Consider the following 20,428-nt stretch of genomic DNA (forward strand, 5'->3'; position numbering starts at 1 on the left):
TCAGTGAAATACGTAATATTTACGTAATTGCTCAATATTTAATTTCCTATTGGAAACGATATAATATGTTTAACAATAACTCAGCAAAAAATATGTTTAACAAAAGTAAGAAATCAAGTGAAAAGGAATAATAGTCATGGATGGGATAGCTGGATGAAATCTCTTCTTATTCAGGGAAATTGATCTAGAACATGCGATTGACTGAAATGGTTTATTAAAATATATGTATTGTTTTATATGTTTACATCTTATGTTTTATATGTTTATGTAAAATATATAAACTATTAAATGATAGGCGTACAGCTTACGAAGAGCCGTATGATTTTAATGATCCCGTCAAACGCTTTTAGTGGGTGTTCATTCGGCGAACCCAGAAACGTGCTCTGAAATCATCGGAACAAGAGAGAAAAGCGGAATTTGTAGGAGAATGAACAATGTGACGAACTGCTCCGTTGTGTCCCAGGGACATCAAATGGCAGCGAGATGCATTTCGGGAGTTCCAAGCGCACAAAGATGTGGTGGCCTCGTCCGGAAAGAGTACGTAGTCCTCGGTGTGGTTGAAAATGGCTTGCGTTTGATGTTCTTGTTTGCCCGATGTACCAGCGCCCGTGTACACTATTAGACATCTGCTGGTGCTCAGCTCCCACAGCCTTACCAGCGAATCTTGGCCAGAGGACAGTAAATATTTGCCGTTCTTGGTGAAAACGAGCGAGCAAATTTCAGCTCCATCGTGGGCTAATTGGAACGTGTTGACACAGCGTCCACTGACACCATCCCATATTTTAATAGAACCATCCATGCTACCAGTGGCGTAAACTTTGGCCGTACCGGCGAAGCGCACGCACGTGATGGCACTTTTGTGCTGCTGGGAAGGAATTGCACTGACAAAACATTGTGCCGTGTGCACGTCGTACATACGAAGAACATGGTGATCGGTTCCCACTGCCATATAGTCGCCAGTTGGGTGAAAGGCAATGCAACGAACGGGAATACAGTCACTCAGCACCTTGTGCGCCTTCTTTACCGATGCCTTGGAGATGTCGAACAACTTCACCGTGTGGTCGCGCGATCCAGAAGCCAGGATTTGTTCCTTTGGATGAAACTCCAAAAATGAAACTTCGTCGGTGTGATCGTACAGAGTACGGATGACCGGATGGGCATGCTGTTCCCGTCCCGGTTCCATGTCTTCAGGAGCTGACTTCGCAAGCATGCGGTCTACATCTAACACCTTAATGCTGGCATCAACGCTACCAGTTGCCACCAGTTGTCCATCAATGCTGAAGCAACCTGCCCGACAGGCCTGCTTATGAGAGGTTACGTAGGCCGTCTCGTAGGACGCCGGCTCCGGGGCCATCGTTGATCCTTCCGTTTCGAATTCCAGATCTAGCCCGCAAGGAAGATCGTCGAACAAATTGCTTTGTTTCGACTGTTCAATCTGGTTAGACTGCTTGACGATGTTCATCAGTCTATCACTTGGTGCACACGGAGGGTCCGCTCGTACCAAGTTTGTTAGCTCCATTGCGATGCCAAGATGGCCGTCATAGAACAGTTGACTGGAGAAGAGAAACAACATTATACTTTCATTGGCCAAACTCGGAAAACAACACCTCACCTTATCATCAACCGGTAAAGTTGCTCTCTTAATTTCAGCATATTCTTTTTTTCAACCTCCTCTTGGTCTTTCATATTGAAATTTGATCAAAGCTGTGCTGCTGAAAACCTGTTTATTGAACTATTGCCGGGTAAATACGATACAGTTTAGGTTGTTGTCAAAATGTCAAATGCGTCCTCTACAAGACCAAGGTCTCTTGATACAAGGTCTAGTCCAACGTCAAAAAGCCAAGAACGATGTTTTTTTATCTATTTTTTTTAAAACGTTGTATTCTACCTAGACAAAATTAAATCCCTTTTTCTAGCATTAATTCTGGCTAGAGTGAACAAAATTAAGACATAACTCCGGTATATCAAAATTAACATGGAAACCGCGCTGCGACATTCCCGCGATCAATTGTAATATGGAATGTTAAACATGCCGCGAAAGCTCGCAGGTTTTCGACGCGACTCATCGCGACATTACAAAAGTTCGTTACTCGTATGCGAAAAGCGTGTATGGTTTCATGTTGTTAACGTTTGGACATGAAATTATTGAATTTAGATGAAATAAAGAAATACTTTTCACGTAAATGTGCCGTAGAGCCTATTTTGGGAATGTCGCGGCATCGTGTAGATCAGTGATGTCAAACTCGTTTCACCTTGCGGGCCGCATTTCCTCCCAAAATAGGTTCGCGGGCCGCATTTCCTCCCAAAATAGGTTCGCGGGCCGCATTTTCTCCCGAAATAGGCTCGCGGGCCAAACCATATAATTGATTGGAGTGATAAAAATATGTTCTTATCAATGTGGTTTTATCTTAACAGTCAATTATGTTTTACATTTTCACATTTTTTCATATTATATTACTTCTTATAAAATTTACAAATTTTGAGTAAAAGAGAGGGTTTGTTGCTCAATCGTTTTCCAAATTCGAATTCAAATCAAGTTTATTGAAATATATGTTGCAGTTCAACACTATTGTGTATTTTGTTAATGATTTTAGAAAAGTAAAGGTATATAATTACAATAGCTAACTTATTGCTCCGCATCTGTTATTTTGTTTGGAATGGTCTTGTAGTTCATCACGTTTGTTTTCTATAAACACTATTTATCCACTTGTCTTGAAAAATCTGTGTAAAACCTTTGCTGCAAAGTTGCATATCACTTTCTTATTGAAATTGTTTAAATTGACATTCGTTCAGTTCTCTTGCAATTCGCAGTTCGTGAAAAAATTTACATTAAATATTTTGGTATTTGCTATAAGCCAATACTCAAGGATCCAAACTTTCGATGTAATGTTTCAAAGGGGTCGCGGGCCGCACCCAATGTTCTTGCGGGCCGCATGTGGCCCGCGGGCCGCATGTTTGACATCCCTGGTGTAGATCAAGGGTCGGCATGCATTTCCTTAAAAGGGCCGAAAGAACCGATGAAAAAGAACTAACTATGATTTAATGTTTAAAAATTAATATTTAAACCATTTGAACGGAGTATCAACTTTCTAAATATTAATGTTACATAAAAAATGGTACATTTGCGGGCCCCTGCGGATAGGCAAAGAGTATAGTAGAAAACTCAAGCATGCAAGTCAGTGTACAGCTTGGTGGCGTTTGGTTCTAGCATCAAAGTTTTTGTACGGCTGGTATTGAGCCGGCGCACATATATTGGAATAGAGTGCTACCGAATAGTTCAGTTGGTCTTACATGGTTCAGCTGGGTGGACGTCTAATTTACAAACAAGAAACAAATAGTTTGAAAATGCCTTCATACATTTTTGAAATGAGTACAAACATTAAATGAAAATTGCAAAAAGAATATCGTGTGTCAAGTGAACAAGTTTTGTTTTAAGTGGGATAGTATCCAAAAGTTAAGCAGAATTGGGACGATGGTGGTTCGCAAGCAGACACATGGTGCCGTAGAATGCCACTGGCCGTTGGTATTCCTGGTCTTCTGTGTAATTTTCGCTTCATGTTCTAGTGAGTTTCCATATTGAGACACTTGTCGACGGTTGTTATTTGGTTATTCTTTTGTAGTTTTTTAAACTCATTCCGATATTATTTCCAACAGTTTCCCCAGCTATAGATTTTCACATTAAGACTTAACTATTGTAAAATTAGAGCACGGTGTTGTGAAGTAGATCACCATTTGAATACAGCTTAAATTAGATTGGTGAAAATAATCGTTCGAACGAAACACTAGGATTGAAATCCTTAGATTATCAATAGATTATAATATACTTTGTATTTCAACGTAAGATTCGCATGTCTTTTGACGCGAATTCGTGTCATGTGGAACTGAACAATGGAGTAAAAAAATATATATAAAATTGGCAACCCCTACAATCAACTAACCAACACCGAAAGTTTCTTCAATCATCCCATCAAATTATAACACCTTTTGCATCAGAGGTTTCCAGCTATAGAAAACGCAACAAAAGTACCAGCGACACGTGGCATACACAATCGTACTGATTTTCAACTATTATAGAATATTATAACTGTTGATTTCCATTTAAAACAGTACAACTGATTATTAGTAAGCTTAGCACAATCAGCACATTGAGATTTGTAGCAAGAATATACTCTAATACATACATTGAAATGTAATAAATTGTTTAAATCTAGCTAACGCCTGAGTGGTTATAGTGGTAAAATAGTTTGTAACTTCATTAAACATCGATTTAATAAGGATTTTATAATGAATACATTTAGTTGCGAAAACCTTTCCATTCGACGCCAGAGGACATAATCCGGAATTGATGCATCAATTGCACGAAATAGCCTACGGTCAAACATTCAAGATTTAATTAGCTACAGTATCTGGTCGATATCATAGTAGATGCCGTTTCAACGTTCAAGAAAACATTTCGGCTCAAGGCTCATATTATTTTCATCGTGTTAATCATAGTTTGTTTTAAATAAATAAATCGGTAAACGCATTTTTATGTTTTATGAAAATAAACCAATCTAGTTTTGTTAAATGTTCTCTCTTAAGCAAAGAGTTAAATTCAACAGGCTTTAATGTTGGTCGAGCAAGTGTATCTATGAATATTCAAAAAGCCTCGGAAGACAATTTATTCCTTGCTACCTCCCGCCGCTCATACAAATTGCACATCTTTCCGCCCGATTCCGCAGTCGTTTTGGACTCGCAGTGTTTGCTCTATCCATCAGAAATACCTGGCCGTCCTAATAGCATACAGCTTTCTTCTCGCTATGACGACCATGATTTGCGTCTACTTATACGTCAGACTAGAGCTATCCGCAAGTTATCAATGTGCGAATTGCTATGAACTCAATTGATGAAACTTTGATAACCCTTCCATTAACTACCCTGCTACCTGTCGGGGTAGTGATATCAGCCTTCTGGCACATCATCATCATTCATCCTTGCTCGCAGCTCAGTCTATCCTTTTTCCGCTTCAAGCTGCTTTCGGGTTTGCCCCGATCGTCCTATGGCAAGCGCAAGGCGGAAGCATGGAGCTGGTGAGGTGGAAGATAAAAATGTCTTAGCACGAGAATTAAATTCCTAACTCCCGTACTGCCTTACAATCCCTTCATCTAGCCTCGGCTCATGTCCTGTTTCTCTCGAAAATAATGTTCGTCTCTTCATACAATGAAGCTTAAGAATAATGCCGCCGCTGCTAGACGTAAGGCGCTGGTTCTAGTTGTCCCCAAGCAAGAAGTGACTTGTCTCACCCAGTCTCCTAATTCCACCGTGTTGAAATGGCATTCCTTCGCGTAGCTTTTTCTTTCATAGAGAAAGAGACCGAATGACATCATTTGGAGATCAACCGACATTAACGCGTGATTCGGATTCCTCAAAACCATGGGGGTGCAACCCTCTCCAACCCCCTTTGACCTTTTTGGTACGAGATGGAATCCACTATGTCACCGTCCAGAATCACTCAGTATTAGACAATCGTTTTACTAACATTACAGATCAATAAAAACGGTGCGGTCGCTGATGTTTATGCTGAAGATAGGGAAATATGTGTAAGCATTGAGATTTTGTGGCAATCTTTAAAAATGAAGTAAGTACCTAAGCTGGATTAGGAAGGCTTATATATGAGGCAATCACCAGAGATCTGATTTGAAATCTGCATAATGTTTGCTTTGACAAACTCTGAGTCGGCTGGATCATGTCGATATAGACAGAAGTTAAAAAGGTACACGCAAAAGTTTTAGTAAACCCTAAATTTCCTTTATTGACTAGGTATTATCTGAAAATCGACAGTATCAGACGAGATCTTTGTAGCGCAGCCAATAAACTGAAAGCTAATGCGATTTAAATCCATTAGAAACCATATTTCCATGCATGTCATAAGCGTTTGGCTACTCACAACTGCTAAAGTTTGTTTCGTTTATGGCTGTTGCAGATATATCTACGACCCAGCTGCACACCCTCGCACTGGACCGCGGGCAGCTAAAGCTCACGTGGATGATGGACTGGTACAAGCAGGATGTGCTGTTCCACGTGAAGAATCCGTTCGCCCGCGGTCGTTACCGGACGTTCGCGATCGGATTCTCCGGACGTGGCCAACTTTCACGCACGGACCTGTGCGTGTTCTCATTCTCGCACGGCTTGTACCAGCAGGTGTACGATACCTACACTTCACGTAACTTTAGTCGACTGTTTGTGGATACACTACAGCACTGCGACGTGATGCGAGTGGACGAGAACTCGGTGGCATTCCGCCGTAAGTTCGACACTTGTGACCCTCAGGATATCCCGTTTCATGCTGGTACAATGTACGTAGTGTGGTGGCGCTCAGCGAAGGTCCTCGACCTATCGCGCAACTGGACGATACTACCGAACGTCGACGAGCGGAATCATGGCGTTCATCCAGTGCAGCTGCTGCGTGCGGACACCATCCGCGTACCTGAGCATCCCAGTGAGCTTAAACAGTTTGACGTTCGCTTGCAGCATGTAGCTGTGCCGGCGGAGGAGACGACGTATTGGTGCAAGATTCAACGGCTTGACCCGTGGCTCATGGCAGCCAAACACCATATTGTGCAGTTTGAGCCTCTCGTCGATGCACACGGAGCTGGCCTGGTACATCACATGGAGGTGTTCCAGTGCACCACTGACGAGCACGTCGATATACCCGCATACGACGGCAATTGCAGCGACATGCCAGCGGTTGGGAGACTGTGCTCAAAGGTAATGGCACTGTGGGCAATGGGCGCCGGTACGTTCACCTATCCCCCTCAGGCCGGCCTGCCAATCGGGGGACCTAACTTCAACCCATACATTCGGCTCGAGGTGCACTTCAACAATCCGCACCTAGAGGCGGGACGCAACGATAGCTCCGGGATGCGTCTGAGTCTGGTATCGAAACTACGTCGACACGATGCCGCCATCATGGAGCTCGGTCTAGAGTACACGGATAAGATGGCAATACCGCCGGGCCAGGTAGCGTTCCCACTGAGCGGGTATTGCATCGCCGAGTGCACCGGATTAGCGTTACCACCGACCGGGATCGAGGTGTTCGGCTCGCAACTGCACACACACCTTCGAGGAGTCCGCGTACTCACTCGGCACTTTCGAGGCGCCAGAGAATTACCTAATCTGAACACGGACGATTTCTTCTCGCATCACTACCAGGAAATCCGCCAGCTGCGTTACACGCCTCGCGTACTACCGGTAAAATACATGTTTTCATCTTACAGCCTAATATTGATTTCATCTGAACTGATCTCCCGTGTGATTCTAGGGTGATGCATTGGTCACCACTTGCTATTACGATACCCGCGGCTATGAAAACGCTACCCTTGGCGGGTTTTCCATCAGCGATGAGATGTGTGTCAACTACATTCACTACTATCCGGCAACGGAGCTTGAGCTATGCAAAAGCGCCATCTCAGAGAAGTCTCTGCTAAACTATTTTACCTACATGCGAGAGTAAGTCTATCGTAGAATAGTCATTTTAATGTCTTTTATGCATACCTGATTGATTTGAAATGTCGCTTCTTTCACGCTTGTATCGATCCTCAGAGTGGAAAACCAAACGTCGGTGGTGCCAGGTGGAGCCCGGTCCGAGAACTACAAATCCATACATTGGACGCGAACGCGTGCTGAAGAACTGTTGGACGTCTACCTGACCGAGCCCATCAGTATGCAATGCAATCGATCCGATGGAACCCGCTTCGAGGGGTTCCGCTGGGAGGATGCACCAATTACGCCATTCAAGCTACCCACGGGCAGCCAGGCATTGGCCAAGTCTGGGAAAACTTGCCAATCGCTAGCACTTAGCTGGTTTAAGCCGCTGATCGAAGGGCGCTGCGATCGATACGGCGAATGTATTTACGCCGACTCGAAAGTGAAGGAGTAAAAACTGATATAAAACTGCGGAAGAATGATTTACTGATAGAGATATTTTGTGGAAGTAGTCTCAGTGTTTTACGATTGAAATAAATTTGCACGTGCTCGTACCTAAGATGTATGGAAAAAACACCAATACAGTCGGAATATTGATCGCGAAGGTATATCACATCTATATCATTGTTGTAGCCTTAGTGTGAAACTAAATGGAACGCTGTGGGATTCACCCGTTTGAATAACAATATGTGTTTGGTTTTTCTCGGTGATACGAACAGCAAATATTACAATAAATACACTTCAGAGAAACATCACTTTGCATTTCCTATAGTTTATTCCGAAAATATTTTGTGAATCAATGTGGCGATATTGTATGTACCTAGGCTTAGGCTTTCGAAACATCTCTTGCTGTACATCTTTTTAAGTTCCATAGCTTTGAACAGCCTTCACGTCACTTTAACGGTTTATTCAACGTAGATTGGCATTGAGCGATAAATACAGGTGCAATTTTCTGTTGCATGTAAATGCCGACTTAACGCTTCACCTGAATTTACCGCATTTCGACCATGCAGCGAAGAAAATCTACGGTCACATAAGCCATACGACCTGTGGCGTATCTTTCGGTTTATTCTTTGATTGAACTCATGTAGGTCAATGTTATCGAAATTTACTTTTACTTTATCATTCTCTTTTGCATTCACACTAAAAATGCAGAACTCAGAGTTTGTTTATATTGTAAAAAAAAATAATGTGAAAAATATGATAATATTTAAAACTTTCCAAAACAAGTTATTAAAAGGGCCATGACGTCACGTTTCTTATTAATGAAGCATTGTTATTTCAATTATCTTGCATATATTTTTGAAGCCGTATGCTAGGTAGACGGATTGTATTTTCCATTCGGTTTGTTTTTCCTGCATTTGAAAATAATTCTGAACAATTTCAACCTTCATGTTGCAATAACAGCGAGTCCGTTCATTTATTTATTCGCTAAAACTAGCATTTTTATTGCAAGCACAGCAAACCGCTTTCAGCGGCTTAAACAATCCGTAACTGTTAACTGCTGAGACAATCCGGAAATAGTTCTTTGCAATTTAAACTTCTCATCCGTTTTCAAAATAAATAAATAAATAAATAAATAAATAAATAAATAAACAAATAACTAAGAAATAAATATGTCGTTCCACAAACAACCCTATGATTAGAAGCAATTATCGTAAAATAAATATTCAAACTGAAGTTTTGTATAGGTCAATAAATAAAGAAAATCAGTTGTTAACTATTACTTTTCCTCAATGATATTCGTTACCTCTCAGCTTTGCAAGATAGTTAGAAGTATAGTAGAAGATTTACATTTGTTTAATCGAACTCTCTCAATTCTACTGTTTTCGCGCATAATTTAGTTGTGTGGTCGTTATAGTTTATATAATCGACGTCACTGTTCTTACCTCCCTACCACGCGCTATTCTTTGAAATAAATTATTTCCTATGTGCTCATAGAAGAATAGTTAACTTTATATTGTTAAATTCTCTTTCATATTCATTGAAAATTCGTAATGAGAAGTTTTCTTTTGCAGAACTCAGCATTTTTAACATAAATTGTTAAGAGTTCTTTTAGTGTTTGGTTAGTTTGGTTAAGATCTTTAGCACAAGCCAGTGCCACTTAACTTTGTGTACCCTGTGAAAAAAGGGATTTGTTTTGTATGGGTATGATTTTGTTTATGCATGTGTGTTGCATGAATGGCATCATCACTCTCTTTTCTCGCCATTGCTAGCAAACACGCATTCTAGGCACGCTCGTAGAACAGAACATAGGCACTGGATGTTACCAAACTGCGTTCCGATGTTTCGCTGACACTGTGGAGATACAATAAAATTTGTGTTAATACTAGAGCTGTGTTTGAAAAGGCGTCGACCATATGTCGAATGAACATATCGATCAATCACTACTTACAAGTTATCATTGAACTCATTCCATTCTTTGGTTTTTGGATGCTTACATACGGCAACATAATGACCACCAGCGGTGGATCCTGAAAGAAGCGACATAGTAGAAATTAAAATGGAGATACAAATTTAGATCGAGCTGTAGGCTCCTTATCCTACCCATATGATTAGAAATTCCATAGAGCGAATAGTAAGCTGGTCCCACATTGTCTTCAGAAGCGTATGGTTGCAAATTAAGCCCTCGCTCACCGCAGGGAAACTCAATTACATTAGTCAGTTTGCTCCATCGAGTTTCCGAAAATCGTTTTAAATCTACACATCGGAGGATACGTTAAGGAACATGACATTCATTATGAGATGAAAAATATTCAAATCTAAATATAAAAATATTCAAATCTATTATTAACATATTCTTGTGGTAAAAGGATACGGATGACGAGATATTTAGGAAACCGTTCGATGGTTAGACTTTTAGTACACTTTCTCCGGCTGTTGCATTTGGAGCATGTTGGTTGATCAATCCCGTCGAGTATTTCCTCTTTGATAAACATTTCAAGACAATTTTCGAGTTTGCACCTTGAATTGGATGATGGCAATGGTAGACTGGAAAGAAATACAGGAAAAAGAAGTTTTTAAATGCACCCATCAAAAGTGTTCATCAAAGCATCCAACCTTAAATCCCAGAATGGATCAAACATTGTGCTCTCCGTGCTGCAATATGTGCATTTCAGTGTGCTGCGTAATTGTCCAACGAAAAGATCCTTTATCATAGAGTTTTCCGCCTTCGAGTACCAATCCCAAAGCATATCCGCCTTAACACGATTACTGTAAGTGAGATAAAAGCATCAACTATAGGCACTTGCAAAGGTTAAACGGCGAGGTACTACCATGGACCACTTACTTCATGTCATCATCAAGTTCACCAAGCGGATCGCGCTTCACGGCTACATTAAGTGCACCATGCAGGGAATCTAAGAAGAAACGTAAAAACTCCTGCGCGTCTTGTTGCGCTGATCCGGAATACATTCGGTGCTTGCTAGAGAAGGCGTACTTGAGCTCTGACGGATTTACGCTGCGCTGTGTTCCACTCCACATATCTTTGATCAACTTGGTGTACTCTAAAAGAGAAAAACACAAACAAAAATTAAGCATCAATGAGGCTTCATTGTTTATAAGCCAAGGAATGTGTGCTTACTAACCAACAAGAATACGTTGATCTTTGCTAGTGCCACGCTCGGTAGATGGTTGAAGGCGCAGGAAAGCTGTCAGCTCACGTGTGTGACTTAGACACTGAATTATGGAGTTCATGAAACACGTATTGCCGATATTCCACAAGCCGCATAGACCTAAAAGATAAACCAAATAACCGAATGAATAAGATGATCGAGATTTAATTTTGCACCTTATACCTTCTTTTCGACCACGAACGGAATCTGTTACGTCGTAACTGGAGTTATAGCTTGACTTTGGCAGCGACGACGCACCCGTGGAAGGTGAGGAAAGACGATACGATAAGTCATAATCTTTACTGGCTCGATAGCTTCCCGAAGAACTTAATTCTTTCGTGCCTACACCACTCTGTAACTATATTGAAATATTATGAAAAGACAAAAACATATTAAAAATAGTCGTAAGAAATTGTGAATGCGCGAATGTTTAGAATCCGTCTGTTGTAAATGTCTATTACAATATTATCTATTGAAAATGTATCTTGTATCTATTTTCTTCGTATAGCTATATAGAGCTGAGACATGTTTTATATTGTTACCAACCATCGTCTAACACTGAAAAGCATAACTATATCTATGATGTGTACTTTTTAACATGAATATGATGGATTGGAAGATCCTTTACATTCAAATAATTTATTGAACAAGCTACATAGTAATAGAACCAACTAAATATTGATTCAAAGCACTAAGACAAATGCGTAAATTAACTATTTGGCTCAAACTAAGTTTCATAATGAGGAATAGGTTCATTAACTATGCTTAATTATAAAATTTGTTCAGCTAAAATTGATTGTTTTGAATCGTTAATTACACGTCAGGATCGTAGTTTTTCACATTGCTAAATAGTCAAATACTTCATGTTTTGAAATTAATGATAATTACACTATCGTTTGTCATTTAAAATAAATATGTTTTCTGAAAATGTTGTCTGTTTTCTTATATCGAAATAAATTCAACGAAATCAAAGATCTATTTCTGTCTGTGTGGTAAATTAACTGAAACCCAATCTCTCTTTCTTGTTTCATCCTTTAATTCAATTTGTGCTAGCAATCTTAGGTGCTTGTGAGGATGAATTTGTGTTTATAAATTTTGTAGCTTTTTGGTTGGAAGAAATGTCTGACGTAGACTTTGAATTAGTTAAGGCTCTTTCACATTCGTGCGACTGAGTGAATGCATGGGAAAATATTTTTTCATATTACTAATTTTTTGCAACCTTAGTCGCAGGCAATTGATTCACATTTATGCGTCTAATATGGCTTTTTAGTTGTACATGAATGTGAAAGCGGGTATAGCTAGTAAATACATCAAAAGAAAGGCAAACAAATTAAGAAAGAGTGTGTTAATAAAGATACACACACAAGAAATGTAACTACATAAGTAACACAGGTACGCAGCAAACAATCATTTGAGCATCAACATTAACCCAAAACTGTAATAAAAAACGCCTTTATTTTTAAAGCATGACAGCAGTAAAACCAATTGAAGCATTTTTTTCGAAAAGCCCAATCATATTACTTATCCACCAGTTTGACACATGCCAAAGAACTTCTTCGATTCTTTAAATTTGTGTCATATCTTCAGAACAGTATTTCCTAGCCACATAAGACTACAAAGGCAGGTGCACATATCAAATTCGACCAAACGCATATAGGTATAGTTATAAAACTGAGCAACTAGATAATACTATTGTGAAGCTAATCCACAACATTTCGCACTACAATTGTTGATACTCAAAGCATTGTTAACTTTAACACCAACAAGTAGAATTAGATATCTAATTCGTTTTTAAGAAACTTTATCTTTTTAATCCATTTAATTTTTCAAATTTTTATTATCATCCATCACCCCAAGCCATGTCACCAAAATAGATCAGTTTTGAAATACCGCAGCTCATTTTCTGAATAAAATACGCTCACTTTTGAAGAAGATCACATACTTTTTCAAAAGATGATGCATATTTAAAATCAGTCAAATGGTAAATATATCATAACAGTAACAGTCGTTCATCTTCTTCTGCTTCTTTCCAGGACGTTAATATAACAGTAAAAGATAAAAGCCAGTAGAATTAGATGTATAAGGCATAAAGCAATTGGAAAATTAATGGAATACACATAGTAACCAACTGATGATGTTTTTGGTAAATCCACAAACATCATTGTCTTTGAATTGGTCTCTCATTGAATCTTCATTGACGCCATTGCTTTCCGTTCAAGTATCAACATGTGTTCACCATACATTCAAAATACACAAATTAACGGACCACCTGCTTGCATGTTCAACAAGAGCAAGTAAGTGAGTATTCAAACTCTAATTAACAAGAATAAAAACGAATATAAAACGAACAAAAACGTAACAAATAAACGGGAGTATTCCCTATCAAAAAGACAAGAACAGAACATAAATGTATGTTGTTTTCTTGTACCTTTTCAAATGCTAATACAACTATGTATTGTATTTAAACGCACTCGCAATCTTCCGAAACTAACCTTTCATTGATGAAAGAAAGTGTAATAATGATTCTTTATTACACTTAGTTGAAATTGATATAACTGAACACTCTAAATGCATAACCTCCAAACAATACGCCTTGCCTTCAGAACGGAAAGCTATAAGCGGATTGGTGTGAACTATTGAATATAGAAAAAAACTTTCCACAATATTTTCAAGTGGGAAAATTGCGCTTCTCTTGATCGTCAAGGAGCCGCATACGTTTGCCAGTAGATATTCCATCGGTTCACGCTTGTTTCAGCTTTCGAACCATTTATTCGGTGGTTGTGGTTTACGAATCGGTTTTTTGTTGTTTTGGTTTTCAAACTTTTATATGTTTTAAACATAGATGTGTGTGTATGTGCGTTGGTTGGTTTTGGGTGTCTGTTAGTTGATGTAAAATAAAAAAAAACCCGTCGAATTTAGAATATTACTTACATAGCTCATCCTATCATTATCATCATCTTTCGGTTTTTCTTCGTTGAACTCCAACTGGAAACTATGGTTGCTGCTCGTATTTGTACCGCCACTTCCTCCGGCATCGTTACTAATGCTCGAAGCCGTGGAGAAATCATTGCAACTTTTGATGTTGTTATTATTACAGGTTCCATTGAACATACTGTTGCCGATATCGTTGCTACTCTTGCGGGTATTATTATTCTGCTGGTTGCCTTCATCTTCATCGCAAACTTTAGCGCTCAAACTGTTGCTGCTACCACGGGCTGTTTCACTTTTTATGCTCCCAGCGCCATTGTGCACGATACTGTTGTTACCGATGCTGGTGATGCCGGCATTAGTGCCGCTGGAGCTTTTCGGCTTAATGCGGATTGTAGCGGTGACGTGAAAATCGCCATCATTTTCCCCATTGCTGGGCCCATTGTCGCAAACGTCGTCGCTGGATGTGACTGCCTTCACTAAGGAGGATGAGGACGGCTTCGAGACTCCAACCACCATTGCCACACCACCACCAGCCCCACCATTGCTCACCACTCCGGTAAAGCTTGCTGTCGTTGTAGTCGACGCAGTCGCCACTGAGCGTGACGACGCTGACGGACGCAGCAGTTTGACTGTAGTCTGCGTGAATGATTCCTCCATGTTCACGGTAATGTTAAGGGATTTCATTTTTGCGACGCAGCGGTTGGTAACGTGCGAGTTGATATTTCCGTTAAAGTTGCAATTTTTAAATTATTGTATTTTTTTATAAAAAGTTATTCTTTTCGTTGTTGTTGTTGTATTTATGATTGATATTCAATTTTTGAATTGAAATAGTTCAAGATTCAATATTCAAAATTGAAGATTGTTCCATCGAATGCATACGGTGAAGAGGATGTAGTTCATAATTGTGAAAAAGGGAAAGTGTTTTGCGAATGAATGCAATGCAGGTGGAACAATGAAACGCAATTGTGAAAAGAAGTAAAATCGAGAAAGTTACTAGTACAAAATAAATGTCTCTTGCTGTCGTGCAGTGGTCCTGTTGCTCGCGCGCTCGCTATCGTTGCTCTTAAATGAAGTAGTAGGTAGCGGATTACAAGTGGATCATGTGATATGTTGCCTCTTTTATGCTACTAATGGAGACCCCATGAGTTCTGCAGACAGTTGTGAATATACGCCACTACTACCAGAAAGTAATCTAATGATAGGTTCAACCAATTCAAATTCAGTCGGCGAGGTGATCGATGCGGTCCAGCTGTTAGAGGATATGCACAATCGAATGACAGTGTTACGACCCAATCAACTTAAATTCAATTGCTTTGGTGATCGATGCGGTCCACTTGGGCCGGGGGTCGGATTTTCTTCTGACGAGTTATTTCGAAACCGTCTAGGATTAGTATTGTCCTGGATGTTGGAGTAGTTTGATGAGCGTGACCGCAAATCGAGATAGCATAAACTAGCCGAATTGTGCCACCCTTAATTTTGACCGACAAGGAAGTCTGTTGATCAATAGTTCCGACTACGTATGCGATAACAGTTTTTTTTTGACGCAACAATGTCGACACAAGAGTTCCCAACAGCACAATGTTGTTGTTGGTGGTGGTGGTGGTATTCGTTGACGCAAACGGATAAGTAACAGATGGCGATGAGGAAGATAGTGTTGTCGATGTTTTGAAAAGAGATATATCAGTAGTACGGGTTGAGTTGTAGTGACTGTATTAGATATCACAAATCTAGTAGAAAATCCAGAGCAAATGAATGTTGGACTACTGTTGAAATGAGTGCCACCAACAGAGATACAATCGATAACCGATAGACATTCTTCAATGTAGACTACTTTCGCTTCGACTGGTTTGCCTGATCAGGCGAATGGAATAATGGAGTGCCGAAAAAGCAATTTGGAAATGGGTCATCTTACAAGAGAAGAAGATTTTGACTTTCTTTTTCGTAGTTCAAACGGTAATGTAACTTTTTTTTCAGCTAAGTAGCTGTCATGCTTTATATCCATTTACGAATGCTACCGACGTAAAGTGACGCTTATTACAAAACTGATAACGGTGGCGCTGGTGGTGATGTGGATGATGAAGATGGAAACAATGCATGTAACTCATGGATAATTTACATTCAACTGACTAAATTCCTTCCACCCACTAGATATCACTCAGGTGCTACCAAGGATGAACAAAATTACTTACTACATTACATTGTTACATTGTAAAACAATTTTGTGTTTGATTCTTTTGTTTTCTCGATCAAATCATGTTTATCCTGATTTAACAATCTTCAGGATCATTGATTTTTTTCCATAAAATAAATTGCACATGTACATGACAACATTTGAAATATGTTGTACACAATGCATATTGACTTCGATTGATTAATTAGTCGTAGTTTGGTTGCCAATTGCTATGTTATCGAAATTAACATTTTGAAATTAGAAATTTTCGACGATGATACGAATGATTTGATGTTTAAAACAGCATCAAAAGAAGAAAGGGATCATATGCACAACTATATTCGTTATAGAACTCAATAGGCTGGGGTTGAAAGTGCTACTTTCATTAAAACACACAGCATGGGAAACACATCGATCAAGCAGAATCATGGACTTATCCTTCGTAAAGGATAAGCTGTTATTGATGCAGATGAATGGCGAGCTAATACTGTCAGGCTGTATGGCTGTATGTTTTCATTGAGCAATTCTATTGGCACATTGGTATGATAATAGTACAAGATGGTTTTTATGGAGGTGAAAATGTGGCGATAGTGGACGATGTATGATTGTTACATGCCGTTAACCTGGCAACTGCCGAAAGCAGGGCAAGTGCCTAATGAGCAGTTGCGATTGGCGAGCAGCGGGAGCTAGCGAGCTTAACTATTGTTTATGCATTGTTTGAGAGTTGTGAGCTGTTTACCTTATTACCGCTGGATTTGCCACTGGTACTGCTGGTGTTGTTTCCACTTGGTTCCAGCGAGGAAACAATCGGGGATGATCCCTTCAAAGATGCAATACCACTGCTGCTGGTATTGTTAGTGGCTGCTGTGGCGGCCTGAGTTGCCCGATCGACGATACTAGGACCAGGCTTGAAGGTCGATAGACTGTATCGCTCGTAAAGCTCTGCACCACAGAGTGCTGTGTGTCGTAAATTCGAGACGTAACTGTTGTTGTTTGAGGCTTTGAGGCTCGATCCTGCGGTGAGGGTGAAAACAATACATATTAATCGAGGATGAACATTTAAGACACAGGACCCATCACTGGGATCCCGTTTCTTAGATATGGATAATTCATGCCGTACGATTATGTGAAAAGTCTCGCGACAATGACGAACTGCCAAGTGAACTGTAACCTCCGTAGACAGACGAGTAACGGCCGGATGTGCTCGTATTGTTTTTGCTACTACCGCTGGAAGCTATGTCCGCAGTGCCACTGAGAGTGCGATGGGTACTGTTGCTTTCCCGATCCTCTCGACGATAGACCGATGATGATGAGGACGACGTGAGCGGCAGATCATAGCGGTATGACCCCTTTCGGTACAATCCACTGCTGGTGCTGCTTGTATTGATGCCACTCGAGAGTGAAGGATAATACTTCCGATCAGAGTAGCTAGACTTGGGATAACGGCTGGTGGACGACGAGATATAACTACTGCCACTAGACGAGTACGTTGATATGACTGGCATATTAGACCCCGTTAGAACTGCAGATAATCTTCACTAGGCAGTATCGTTCTGTAAAAGAAAAATAAGTTCAAATTATTGATTATATTTGTGGTAGAGTTTAGAAAACTATACACTATTCTGCCCTATCTTTAAGAACATATTGGTTCAATTTATGATCCCAAGTTTTCATCTTGTTTTAGCTCATACAAATTTGCGAGAATGAAAAGAAAATTCAACCGTTCTAACCGTTCAACCGTCTAACCGTTAAACACTAATATAAAAATGTCTGCAAATAATATACTCCATATGGTGAAACCACAAATATGATATTGTATTTCAAATAGCTACATAGCTGAATGTGGAGAACTGTTTTGCCATAAAACACACATTTTCGATTTTATTAAAAACCGGTCTATCCGAAATCGAAACAGAATAACATAGTGGAATAAGGACACATGTTGGTAGTACCTAGTTGCATTCAGGTTTATTTGATTGAATTCAAGCTACAGCAAGCCAACCCTCTCGTTGTTTTCATCGGAAATCTTCTCTTTTCACACTATTCATTACTGCAGTCTCTACTATTTCAATATCAACCAAAATTTGGCAACGAAACTCAATTCACGGATCAAAAAGATCACTTGATTTCGGAGGTGATTGAATTCACACAAGCTACACACAGCTTACTTTGTCCTCCTGCTTGGCAATAGAGAATCCGCGGGTGTGCTTGTGTACATCTGAACATATGCATATGTGTGTATGTGTGTATGTGTGTCAATTACGTGGGACAGTGTGAACGGTCTAAACGTTTGAATGTGACTTTTTTTTTGTACGTCGTTAGATTATACGCTCCGCGGCGAAACGATGACAAGGGAACTATTTTTAGAGTTTGTTATTGAACCACCGTAAGTTATATCACGTTCTGAAGTCACTTCGCAAGCGCGAGACTGTAGATGTGCAAAAAAAAAAAGAATTCGCATAAGCATCTACAACAGTCAAAACCGTCAGCATTTTCAGCACTGTCCATGATATTGTAAAGTGATTACAAAAAAATCCCCCTCACAACTAGCATTAGATCATATCAACCCCCCCTGATTGTTTTTACTCGGATTGTACACTTTTACGTTCGTTCACCCACAACGTCAACTCTTCGTGACATCGATGGGAAGTAAAAACGAATAAATCCTTCTAAATTAATAGTTTTACACTGGAAACTCATGTATAAAACCAACAATGTACATAATGGACTTGTGAATTGTTGGAAATACAACAAGACCTTGACCACATTAACAAATACATGCTTCGAAATGGGATTGTAATATTTGTAAGTTGTTCCTATCTGCAATCTAGGTCACGATCGAATAAAGTCGCCCTAACCCCAGATCACTATGGTGATCACTAGCAGAAATTTCACCTTACTGTTGATTTGTTCTTTTTTTAATAACCTACTGACAACATGTGAGAAAAGGCACAAGCGCGTGCGCACTTGCAACCATTAATTAAAGAAAATTTTTGAGCTAAGATTCACCTACACACCTAACCTACATTGAGGGAAGATTAACCAGGGGTTTAAAAAAAGAAAAGAAGCGTGCTCACTCAAAACCAGCGTAAATAACGTAGCAGGTTGTGCGCTCCCATTTCAAGCATATAATCTACCTACCTGTCCGAATCATGTGCGGAGCTCATAGTAGCCTTTAACTAGGTGATAGGCAGCCTTATACGGTCGGCGGCTTTGGTTAAGTGTTGACAAAGAAGGCAACGTCTCTGTTGGCGAGGTTTTGTATCCTTCTCTGTACGCTCAAACGATGCAGCCTGTCGTTATAAGAAACTATCCTTATCGTTCAGATACAAAGCAGCACAGCATCGCAAAATTTCCGTCCGTTAATCAGCTGTTCTTCCTTTTTCAATTCCCCGCGGTTGAGAAAAATTGATCGGGGATATCACTTAACATTCCAATCCGTTGATTGAAGCTTAACAGACGTCACGCGGGTCACACATTGTTTAAATGGTGTTTACAAGATTCTGTAAAGGGCAGCAGTTGATGGTTGAGCGGGAGGCGGCGTTTGATGTCAACGTCTTTACTCACTACCTGTGAAAAATGAAGAAAATGTTTATTGATATAGGTCGTCGTGGGTAACTAACCTGTATTAACATGTAAAATAGCTAAAGCATACAATGAAACAAAGCATTTAAATTCTCCACCGAAAACATAACACCACCGGTCCGATTTTTTTTTACAAATTCGTTCTCATTTTTATCATTCAAATCACTCACTCACTATTTGAACACGTGCAATTGTATGTTTAAGTATTAATGTAACGGGGTTAGACTGTGTGGTTTGTATAAATCTTCTTGTCCTTGGCGCAATTTTGCGACGCGATGCGTCGTTATCGAGCTATTTTTGTAACAACAGGAAAAAAAATGACAGAGAGTAAGAAAATGACACGATCAGAGAAAAAATGTGTATGCTACACACGAAACAACCACATGGCCCAATGGAAACTAATCTGCACCATTGTATTTTTATAATAACCAATCAAAGAAAAAAGAGTACACAAACCAGCAATGCTTGCAACTTTATGGATGCTTTTCTACTAATTTAGGACAATTTGAAAAATATCTAATAATCATTTGCACTTGAAGATAATACCAGAGTGTTCAAACACGTAGAAATTATCGATGGAAAATATATGAAGTAGCCCCACAGGTTAATTTATTACACCTTATTCAATCAAGCAACTGTTAATTCGACCTTTTATGGTGCGCTT

At 39.7% G+C, this 20,428-nt stretch overlaps 2 protein-coding genes across 3 annotated transcripts; both read right to left on the bottom strand.

The window, feature by feature from the left end:
- Positions 1 to 288: 288 nt before the first annotated feature.
- Positions 289 to 7,182, bottom strand: LOC131291469 (cleavage stimulation factor subunit 1). 2 transcript variants are annotated; one of them, XM_058320687.1, is made up of 3 exons: positions 7,168 to 7,182; positions 1,613 to 1,668; positions 289 to 1,553 (listed from the first exon to the last, which is right to left on the bottom strand). In XM_058320687.1, the coding sequence occupies exons 1-3, from the start codon at positions 7,180 to 7,182 to the stop codon at positions 347 to 349; spliced, it is 1,278 nt and encodes a 425-aa protein (XP_058176670.1). In that variant the 3' UTR covers positions 289 to 346. The 2 variants fall into 2 exon arrangements, with proteins under 2 accessions (XP_058176670.1, XP_058176669.1); XM_058320686.1 differs by lacking the exon at positions 7,168 to 7,182 and having other exon boundaries at positions 1,613 to 1,741.
- Positions 7,183 to 8,879: 1,697 nt separating this feature from the next.
- On the bottom strand, positions 8,880 to 19,466 carry LOC131290423 (ubiquitin carboxyl-terminal hydrolase 2). Its single transcript, XM_058319577.1, has 11 exons — positions 19,321 to 19,466; positions 17,300 to 17,732; positions 16,919 to 17,193; positions 11,262 to 11,436; positions 11,052 to 11,198; positions 10,754 to 10,970; positions 10,525 to 10,677; positions 10,283 to 10,455; positions 10,012 to 10,164; positions 9,860 to 9,938; positions 8,880 to 9,762 (listed from the first exon to the last, which is right to left on the bottom strand). The coding sequence occupies exons 2-11, from the start codon at positions 17,682 to 17,684 to the stop codon at positions 9,693 to 9,695; spliced, it is 1,827 nt and encodes a 608-aa protein (XP_058175560.1). The 5' UTR covers positions 17,685 to 17,732; positions 19,321 to 19,466; the 3' UTR covers positions 8,880 to 9,692.
- Positions 19,467 to 20,428: the final 962 nt, after the last annotated feature.

This window comes from Anopheles ziemanni, chromosome X (assembly GCF_943734765.1).
Source record: "Anopheles ziemanni chromosome X, idAnoZiCoDA_A2_x.2, whole genome shotgun sequence".
Lineage (NCBI taxonomy): Eukaryota > Metazoa > Arthropoda > Insecta > Diptera > Culicidae > Anopheles > Anopheles ziemanni.

Bases quoted from the DNA above. Each gene is read 5' to 3' on its own strand.
- LOC131290423 (XM_058319577.1), bottom strand. From the start codon at position 17,684: ATGCCAGTCATATCAACGTACTCGTCTAGTGGCAGTAGTTATATCTCG. The intron at 11,437-16,918 runs GTAAACAGCTCA...ATTTCAATATAG, and splicing joins GCAAATCCAGCGGTAATAAG to TTACAGAGTGGTGTAGGCAC. The intron at 10,678-10,753 runs GTAAGTGGTCCA...TCTCACTTACAG, and splicing joins GAACTTGATGATGACATGAA to TAATCGTGTTAAGGCGGATA.
- LOC131291469 (XM_058320686.1), bottom strand. From the start codon at position 1,686: ATGAAAGACCAAGAGGAGGTTGAAAAAAAGAATATGCTGAAATTAAGA. The intron at 1,554-1,612 runs GTGAGGTGTTGT...TCTCTTCTCCAG, and splicing joins CTTTACCGGTTGATGATAAG to TCAACTGTTCTATGACGGCC.